The following is a 10,638-nucleotide window of genomic DNA, read 5'->3' as shown; positions in this document are numbered from 1 at the left end:
TTTTTATTGCTTAGCTGCTCCCAAGGTTTTAAAGTTAGGTTAGGTCACTTGCCCGGAGGTTTGCCTCACCGTAGCGCAAGTGTCTAGTACATTATACTTTGCATGCAAACCATATTGGAAGCCAAAGTTCCTCCTAGCGTAATAAATGTTAGCACTTGTTTTGGATGCAGGGCATGCATTTTTCAGTCTAGCAGAGGCGGTGTATGCCTGTGCGATTAACCATTCAATTGCAGCATGTGTTTAGGGATGCGCAGCCTTTCCCCCACTGTTTCTTAACTCTGTAAGTATGTAACTATCAGGTTAGCTGCTCCCAGCCCTTCCTCCTGAGCTTCCTGTTTGCATGATAAGTAGTAGCAAGCAGATTGCATATGATTTGCATCTGAATTAAATGTGAAGTGTGCAGAAAGTCTATTTAGGTGCTGCACACATGAGCTGGTCGTCATTTCAGATGCAGCTTTAGTGGTATGCGCTGGCGTTTTCCTCGAAGTAAAAATATTAATTTAACTAAATACCAAAGTGACTCTGCTGTGACCAGTGGCATAAGTGGGGGATCCCTGGGAATGTTCTCCTGCTTCCTCCTCCCTCCAGCGGAACAGTGTTTATTTAACTGCCTCGGTCCTGCATCAGTTCTTTTTTTTTTTTTTTTTCCTGGCAGCTGCAAGCATAAATTAGCATAAACTCAGAAGTATTTGCATATCATTGATCATCCCTACTCAACACAGCTCTGGAACAGGAAAATATACACTGCTCCCTGCACTTACTCTGCATGGAGGGGTGGTTGCTGAGCTGTGTGTGTGACTGGCCACACATGTATGTGTAGGGTGGTGGTATTGGACAGAATGGGGGGCGGGGAAGTTATTATGTTTGGAGACCCAGGACGGTAACCCATACAGCCATGCTTTATTTTGTTCTGCATTTTGCTATCCAAGTATATTGGCTACTCCCTTTCTCTGTAGATAGGTAGAAAGCTTAATGTGTAGCTTGCATTTCCTCTAGATATAATGCTTATGCTCTATGCTGCTCTCTGCACTTTATTTTGGCATAGAATGCTCTGAGCTATAACATATGCTCACACAATAAACAAGAGTAGCAGCCAGTATCCTCTATTGAGTCTCTCTATCCTGTGGGCATTGTAGCAGTCCATTACAGGCCTCATGCTGGGAATACACAATGGGTTTTTTCGGCAGATAGATAGCTCAATAGATAATTTCTGACAGGTCTGATCTGGTTTTGATCGTTTTTCTGATCAATTTTTTTTTCATAGAAGTGAGTTGAAAACGATTGGAAAAACGATCGATCGGCCAATAAATCTGCCAAAAAACGAATTGTGTATTCCCAGCATAAGACACCCAAAGGATTAACTTTCTTACAGCTTCAGCAGTGAAACAATAAAGACTTTACATTGTATGATCCAAAGAGAAGCTGAGTGGAGTTTATAAGTCACATTCTCAGAGTTGTGCTCTTGTTGTAGAGTGAAGGTGTGGTCATTATTAAAGTAGAAGTTAAGGAGGAACCAGAAGACACCTATGAATCGTGTAAAGAGGAGGAAATCCCTTCACCAATGAGCACTGGTCAGTACTAAACTGATAATACAGTAAAGACACTATAATCATCTTCAGTTTTTCCAATAAGCATTGTATTTTCTTGTTTCCAACAAATGGGAAAGATATACTGAACACTGTATGAAAAGTAAGTCCATCTTCATTCCTCACATTAGCATCAGGTTCCCAGCAATTGAGGAAGAGATACTGTACACCATATGAAAGGTCCACCTCCATTGCTCAGTATAACATCATGTTCCCAGTACATGAAGAGGAGATACTGTACACCATATGGGAGGCCCATCTCCATTCCTCAGTATAACATTGTGTGCCCAACAAATGAGGAGGAGATACTGTACACCATATGAAAGGTCCATCTCCATTCCTCAGTATAACATCATGTTCCCAACAAATTAGGATGATATAATGTACACCATATGAAAGGCCCAGCTCCATTGCTCAGTATAACATCATGTTCCCAGTACATGAGGAGGAGATACTGTACACCATATGGGAGGCCCATCTCCATTCCTCAGTATAGCATCATGTTCCCAACACATGAGGAGGAGATACTGTACACCATATGGGAGGCCCATCTCCATTCCTCAGTATAGCATTATGTTCCCAGTACATGAGGAGGAGATACTGTACACCATATGGGAGGCCCATCTCCATTCCTCAGTATAACATCATGTTCCCAGCAAATGAGGAGGAAACACTGTACACAATATGAGAGGCCCATCTCCATTCCTCAGTATAACATGTTCCCAGTACATGAGGAGGAGATACTGTACACCATATGGGAGGCCCATCTCCATTCCTCAGTATAACATCATGTTCCCAACAAATGAGGAGGTGACACTGTACACCATATGAGAGGTCCATCTCCATATCTTACCATAGCAGTGACATCGCTGTATGTACACAGTGGCCAGTGTGACAGAATTTGTATAGGTCTCCTGAGCACTTTATCTTATTGTCTATGTAATATGAATTTCCCAGTAAAATTCTGTTTCACTTTCATCTACTAGAGTAACATACATGACTTCACAAAACAAAGCAGGAACAATGAACGTGCTTTCTCACAATAATATTATTTCTCCAATAGATGGACAGGATGTTGGGAACACCTCGGAGGGACGTCTTGTCTCACCCCCAGATTATGGAGCAGAATATAATAGCGGCATGCGGCGTTCTCGAGGAGGAAACCCAAGTACTAGAAAAATGCGCCACAGAATTTACAATGAGGATAAAACACTAAATGGCTCTAATCCTGGAGAATCATCTTCCAGCAAACCTCGAACTGTTAGACAGGGAGCTGAAAAGAGATTTCCATGCTCTGAGTGTGGTAAATGTTTTAAAAGGAATTCACTACTGTTGATTCATCAGAGGGTGCACACTGGGGAGCGGCCATTTTCATGTGCAGAGTGTGGGAAATGTTACACACAGAAAGGGCAACTTCTTGCACACCAGAGAAGTCATACTGGAGAGCGACCATTCTTATGTTCTGAGTGTGGGAAATGTTTCACTCGTAAAGCCCACCTTCTCAGTCACCAGATACAACACACGGGTGAGAAGCCCTTTTCATGTTCAGAATGTGGGAAATACTTTACTGTGAAAGACCGACTTCTAAAACACCAGAGGAGTCACACAGGCGAACGTCTTTTCTCTTGCTCGGAGTGTGGGAAAGGCTTCACTCAGAAAGCAAATCTTCTTAGACATCAGAAAAGTCACACAGGTGAGCGGCCCTTTTCATGCTCAGAGTGTGGAAAAGGGTTTACTGTGAAAGGAGAGCTCCTTGCACACCAGAGAATCCACACAGGTGAGCGCCCATTTTCCTGTTCGGAATGTGGAAAATGCTTTGGCCAGAGAAGAAGTTTTCTTAGACATCAGAGAATTCACACAGGCGAGCGGCCTTTTTTATGTTCAGAGTGTGGGGAAAGCTTCATTGAGAAAAGAGTCCTTGTCATACACCAGAGAAGTCACACAGGTGAGAATCCATTTTCGTGCTCAGAGTGTGGGAAATGTTTCACTCAGAAAGGAGACCTCCTTATGCACCAAAAACGTCATGCAGGTGAGCGGCCTTTTTCATGTTCCGTGTGTGGGAAAGGTTTTCTTCAGAAGCATCAACTGATTACACATCTGAGAACGCACACGGGCGAGCGCCCTTTTTCATGTCCACAGTGTGGGAAATGCTTCACTTGGAAAGAATCTCTTCTCAGACACCAGAGAATTCACTCGGGTGAGCGGCCTTTTTTATGCACAGAGTGTGGGAAAGGTTTCCTTAATAAGGCACGCCTTCTTACACACCAGAAAATTCACACAGGTGAACGTCCTTTTGCATGCTCAGAGTGTGGGAAATGTTTTACAGAGAAGAGAATTTTAACTAAGCATATGAAGACACATAAACGCTGATGCTGATGACAGCTCTGAGCATGTGCGTAGCCTGGGAGTTCTAATTGATGGGGATTTAAACTTCAGAACTCACATCTCTGCTGTGGGGAAATCATCCTACTTTCACCTTAAGAGCATTTCAAAAATCAAGCACCTCATCCCCCAGAAGATCTCCCAACCTTAGTCCACGCCTTCATCACATCCCGACTGAACTACTGTAACGCTCTCTACACCGACCTTCCAAAAAAGGACTTGTACCGCCTACACCTGATACAGAATACTGCTGGCAGACTGTTAACTAACTAACCCTGTCACTGCCACATAACGCCAGTCCTGCACTCCCTTCACTGTCTGCCTATAAAATGGAGGGTCCTATTCAAGATCGGCCTACTGACATTTAAATCACTGAATATTCTGGGACCTGGATACATCAAAAAAAATGTTACAGCTGAGTAGCAATATCTGCAATCTCAGATCCGCATGGTCTAGAAATCTAGTCATACCCAGAGTCCACCTGGAAACTTTTGGTCCCAGAGCCTTCCGTCATGCTGCTTTCATACGTAATGGAACCTCAGCAGATCAGGACAGCTCTATCGCTGGACGTGTTTAAATCCAGAAGGAAAACCCACCTGTTCAGTTTCACATTTGCAGATATATAATTTTTGTTGTGTGAATACTTCATCCTACTACCAATTACTGAATCTGAGAGAGCCGAAGCGCTTTGAGTCCTATGGGAGAAAAGGGCTATAGAAAGGTTATGGTTATGTATATATGGAGGCATTTTATAACATGAACTGTTTTGTAAATAGACACAAGAAATGTGTACAGCATATGCTTTTCCCATCTAGAAGTAATAGGCATAATTCCTTCCTGACGTTTCCAGTGGGGTCTCCCTTCACTCATTATACCGACCTTCTTTGTCTCTTGTACCTTCTGACCACATTCCTTCTTTTGTCTATACTATGAAATACAGTTACATACACAATGTCCTCAATTTACAAAGCATTACCAAATATGGTAATGCAGAAAACAGATTAATTTGCCAATCATGTTATAAAAAACTCATTCACTAAGCCTGTTACCGCATGGGAAAGTAAAATGACCAACCAGTGAGGTAAATTACCAACTTGTGCGGTGAATACCTCAATATATGTCATTAAGTGTCAATTCACAAAGATTTCAGCATTTGGTAAAACAAGTAAAAGTGTTCAGAATTTCAGACCAGCCTGAAGCTGTCGGTAACTTCAGACGTGGTGAAAATGACAGACAAAGCAGACAGCTTATCCCATTGGTGCCGATATACTTCCAGGCGGGATATCATAAAGTAACAAAATACAGATGCAGAAGCAAAGCATGTTCAAAAAGGTTTCTCTGTATCCCTTTATAGGTGCAGGGAAATGACTGATAAACAGTGAATCAGATGACTCGAAGAGCCATTCAGACTTAACGGGTGTTGGGGATTTTTTTTTTACATTTTTACACTGTCACAGAACAGCAGCAGAAGAAGAATCAGCTGGGACAAGGGATCAGAACGCCCAGCCGCCTAGGCGAGGCAGCACCCCCAGACTGTCACTGAACACAGACCAGCTCTGCCACTGCACAATGCACCAGCATCCTGCACTACTGCACACTTACCAAAGACTTCTGTTGGCAATTTATTGCATGTGGCAAAAGCTTAGTGAATAGAAAAATAAAATAGTCTGAAGTACCGCATTCAGTATTTTGCCCTAGGCAGGAATTTTACCGAATGGACCTTAGTGAATTGAGGCCCTTATCCAGAAACAAAGCATTCAAATAAGACAGAAGACTGAATACACATAAGTCCTGATGTTATAAAAGCCATGGATCTGTGAATAGTAAATACGTTTTTTTTTTACTGACTCTCTTTTTATTGAAACTTTCGAAACCTTAAACCAGGTATAAACATGTTTCAGTTACATTTGTGCCAGTCTTACACCAGAGTAACACTGTCTTTATAAAGTGCCATTGAATTTAAAGTAATACCTTCAAAGATCAAAAGAGTAAGGTCCTGGTGGTGTATTTACATACTTCCACTGATCCTTAGTATCTCCTTAAAAATAACTAATTCGTTTTTATAGCCACTTACTGTTTACTAAGTCCATCGGGTTAGATTTAAAGAGACTCCGTAACAAAAATTGCATCCTGTTTTTTATCATCCTACAAGTTCCAAAAGCTATTCTAATGTGTTCTGGCTTACTGCAGCACTTTGTACTATCACAGTCTCTGTAATAAATCAATGTATCTTTCCCTTGTCAGACTTGTCAGCCTGTGTCTGGAAGGCTGCCAAGTTCTTCAGTGTTGTGGTTCTGCTATGCACTACCCCCTCAGGGGGGAAAGAAACACACAAATGATCTCTTGAGATTCAAAAGGAAGTCTGTATACAGCCTGCTTGTGTATGGATGTATTTTCTATGTGTGGACATACTGTACATCAACCTACTTCCTGTTTTGGTGGCCATTTTGTTTGTTTATAAACAAACTTTTTAAAACTGTTTTTAACCACTTTTAATGCGGCGGGGAGCGGCAAAATTGTGACAGAGGGTAATAGGAGATGTCCCCTAACGCACTGGTATGTTTACTTTTGTGCGAATTTAACAATACAGATTCTCTTTAAGCCCGTCTTGTATAAACAAAGAACTTAGGCCCGGTTCACATCTACGTTTTTTTCTGCAACGTAAGCTGAACGTGCGACTTTCTGCAAAGTGCGACTTTAACGTCGCACTGTGAAAGAGGCCTAAGTCTGCAAAGTGTAAAGGCTGACCTCAAAGGAAACATATTAAAAGTAATATGGATGCTGCTATTCCTGACACTTGGGTACTTACCTAAGAAGAGGGAAGCGTCTGTATCTTTCAGAGGCTTCCCACCTACTCCTTGGGACCATCCCCCTCCCCCATCACGTCTAAGTTCAAAACACCCCTCCCCCCATCACATCTAATTACAAGCTGTGAGTGTGACCTATTGCTATACAAAGTCATGCAGCTAGCAGGTTATGCAGAGCCTACCTGAAATGACCAGGAATCATATTGAATCTTGTTTTGCATGAGAGATAAATTAATGAAGTACCTTTTTTTTTTTTTACCACTGATAGGTATATTGTTTCTTGTGCTAATAATAAAGTGTTCTTCAGTTCACGTTATGTAGTTGTCGTTTTTACTGTATAAAAATACTGATTGTCATACTGGATGTTAAAGAGGCACCATAGGGGTTGTTTCATTAAGGTAAAGTACGCACACTAGTCAAGTATCGTGGTCCTGCACTAGTGTGCGTACTTTACAAGGAGCGCGCGCACCTAAAGAGCGCACGCTACGCTGCCGCCAGCGCGTGTTACATTTAACCTGCAGTCATCAATGTATCTCGTGCTGAACACCGCAAAATGAATCCACCTCATAGAAAAATGCAGTAAATTATTCCAGATACCCAATTCTACATGAACCTATTTTGGTTCCTGGACGTAGTTTCTACGTCCAGGAACCATGCGCGCTGCCGCGCGCCCCCGCGGCCGAGCGTGCACGTGCACTCCTGGCCGCGGATTCGGTAGCCAAGGAATCAGTGTATCGGGCTATGGAGCCCGATCACTGATTCCTCTCCCCCGCTGAAAAAGCGACAGCTTCTCTCGGAAGCTGAGCTGTTTCTGACCGTCTCCTTCCCGATGCGTCACTCTAAGTGCGTGCTACGCTTAGAGTGACGTCATGTAAACAAACTCATGGCCGCCATCTTGTGGCCAAAAAGTAATACTACACCTGAAAAAAACAAAACAAAAAGAATTAACACACATTTACATTATAAATCTATTCTTTACCTCCCACCCTCTCAAAAGTACCCAAATAAAATGTTTAGTATAAAAAAAACCAAAACATTACAATAAAAAAAAAAAAAATGTAAATATTTACCTAAGGGTCTAAACTTTTTAAATATCAATGTAAAGATGAAATATTTCTATATTTTTTTTATTTTAAACTTGTAAATAGTGATAGATGCAAAATAGAAAAAATGCACCTTTATTTCCAAATAAAATATTGTCGCCATACATTGTGATAGGGACATAATTTTAACGGTGTAATAACCGGGACATATGGACAAATACAATACGCGAGTTTTAATTATGGAGGCATGTAATATTTTAAAACTATAATGGCTGAAAACTGAGAAATAATGAATTTTTCCATTTTTTTCTTATTCTTCCTGTTAAAATGCATTTACAGTAAAGTGGCTCTTAGCAAAATGTACCCCCCAAAGAAAGCCTAATTGGTGGCGGAAAAAACAAGATATAGATCAGTGCATTGTGATAAGTAGTGATAAAGTTATAGGCTAATGAATGGGAGGTGAACATTTCTCACGTGAAAACGACGGAACCTGAATGGGTTAATTATCCTGGTTTTGGGATCAGAAACATTTCCTATATCTGCATACTGCTGTATATTGGTATGTAACCCTGTCCTCCCCATGATGTTTAGCCTAGGCTATAATGTCACAAAGCCTTCCCCTCCCAGTGCATTCTGGGAGACAAGATGTTGTTTCTGCACATTTCAGAACACACAACAAACATTTCGCAGAGTGGCACCTGCCAGGAGCAAAACAATCTTGCCACCTGTGATAAATGTAAGAATGTAAATCAGGCTGAAGAACATTTTCTATAAAGTTCCTTTTTAAGCTTCTGAAATTTCCATCTTGGACTGTATAGCTGCTGGCTGGAGTTTCTTCAAAACAGGAGCTGACAATACTCATCATTACAACCAGCTTTGGATGCAGCAGTTTGGGACCAGACAATAAAGGGACCTTAAAGCCAATGGGTACCGTTTAAAAAAAGAAAAAGTCAGATACTCACCTAAGGAGAGGGAAGGCTCGGTCCTAATGAGCCTTCCCTCTCCTCTCCCGGTGCCCTCGGTGCTGCGCTGGCTCCCCCGTTCGCGTCCGCCGCCGCAGGGACTTCGCAGGTCTTCGGGAGCACTCGGGCTTCCGAAGACGGGCCGCTCCATACTACGTACGCGTGAGCGCGTCATAGAGGGCGCTCGCGCATGCGTAGTATGGAGCGGCCGCGTCATCGGGAGCCTGAGTGCTCCCGAAGGCTTCCGAAAGCTCCCTTCGGCATGCGGAAGTGGCAGTATTTGACCGAACTGGTCGAATACTGCCACGGGGGATCCTGCGCGGGACCGGGCACCGGGAGAGGAGAGGGAAGGCTCATTAGGACCGAGCCTTTCCTCTCCTTAGGTGAGTATCTGACTCACATTCACTTTAAGGCCTGCCGGCTTCACACTTCATATTGACATCAGCCAAAAAATAGCATCAGCTAAATCGGCCTTTGGGGAATACCGTGTTACTATGCGGTATTTCCATTATGGCATCCGGCCAAACAGGAAGTGACGTGTGCTTGAGGTCACTTCCTGTTTTGTGTATATGGAAGTGCACGGAAGCGTATTGTAAAAATACGCTTCCGCGCATGCACATCGCAACGCCGCCAACATTTTCAAAATCTCTGCGTCACCATATACTTACACGACTCCTGGTCCAGTACAGAGCCGCCCGTCTTCTGGAGCACTCAGGCTCCCAAAGACATTCGAAGCCTCCCGTGGCGGGAGATTTGAACCAGGGATCCAGCGCTGGAAATGCAGGGACTGTCAGAGGAACGAGAAGGCTCATTAGGATCCAGAGCCTTCTCTTAGGTGTCTTCGCCGCCTAACTAGTGTTACTTTTGGCACCTCTTTGACTGTTACCACCACCCTGAAAAGCAGAAAACAGCATCGGTCTCAGTTTGGTATGGAAGTTCTGCATTTCGGCCACCTTGTGATTGTGGTAGCATCTCTGTTTGTACCAGGGGTCTAATAAGGTTGCCACTCAGTACAGGTCTGTGTTCTTCATGGTTTTGATACGGAGGTCCTTCCTCAGACAAGTCAGCATGAACTGCTCCCATTCTAATGAGGTTTGCAGCAGAGAACTCCAGCTCCTGCTTCTCACCCAGGGAAACATCCTCCACCATGGTTTACTTCCCCCCCAGCCACAGACATGACCAAGGTAATGGATTCTGCAGGCTAATGGATTTACCCTTTATAGATCTGAACAGAACCTACTTATTTCTGGCGAATCCAAAGATGGAGCACTTTGTTTCTATATTAAAAGACATCTAAGATGAAAAAACAAAATGGCTATAAGAATAGTATTCACTTACATCCATGTATGTATCCCCTGCTGTACAGTGTAGCCCATTCTGTCATGTAATGCTCAGTTCAGCCGGCATTCCTCCCCTACTAGGCCTCGACTAAAATAAGTCATGACCTTTCAACTGGAACTTGTATGCGCCGTGCATGCGCAGTAGCAGCTTTGTCAACACTCTGGCTGCATGCTGTCTGCGCTCGCAGCAGATTTACCTGTGAGCTCGCTCAAGCTGAAATCAACTGAAAATCTGTGTATAGTGTGTGGAGTGATTTGAGAAGATAGATCGCTCTCTGATCACATAATGATCGGAGAGGGATCTATCTATTGACCATATCGACCAGTGTATGGCCACTTTTGTGCTGGGAATACACAATGCAACTTCCAGGCAGATCAACAGGAATCGGATGATTATTTCCAACATCTCCGATCAATTTTTGATCAATAAAAGGATCAATTTTATGAAGTTATAAATAAATTGATCCCTTTATCAATTGGGAGCAATTCGGGCATGCACGCACAATACAACTCCCAGT

The 10,638-nt window shown here is 43.0% G+C and overlaps 1 protein-coding gene across 1 annotated transcript; it reads left to right on the top strand.

Moving 5' to 3' along the window:
• The first annotated feature begins 2,609 nt into the window (after positions 1-2,609).
• Positions 2,610-7,086, top strand: LOC137536805 (zinc finger protein 432-like). Its single transcript, XM_068259004.1, has one exon. It carries the CDS (start codon positions 2,610-2,612, stop codon positions 3,954-3,956), a length of 1,347 nt encoding a protein of 448 aa, XP_068115105.1. The 3' UTR covers positions 3,957-7,086.
• Positions 7,087-10,638: the final 3,552 nt, after the last annotated feature.

The sequence above is a fragment of the Hyperolius riggenbachi genome, chromosome 10 (assembly GCF_040937935.1).
Source record: "Hyperolius riggenbachi isolate aHypRig1 chromosome 10, aHypRig1.pri, whole genome shotgun sequence".
In the NCBI taxonomy this organism is placed as follows: domain Eukaryota; kingdom Metazoa; phylum Chordata; class Amphibia; order Anura; family Hyperoliidae; genus Hyperolius; species Hyperolius riggenbachi.
The sequence above is the reverse complement of the archived record's forward strand: the minus strand, read 5'-3'. Positions and strand labels throughout refer to the sequence as shown.

What these genes read in the sequence shown, in the direction of transcription:
- LOC137536805 (XM_068259004.1), top strand. Translation starts at nt 2,610, where the DNA reads ATGAACGTGCTTTCTCACAATAATATTATTTCTCCAATAGATGGACAG.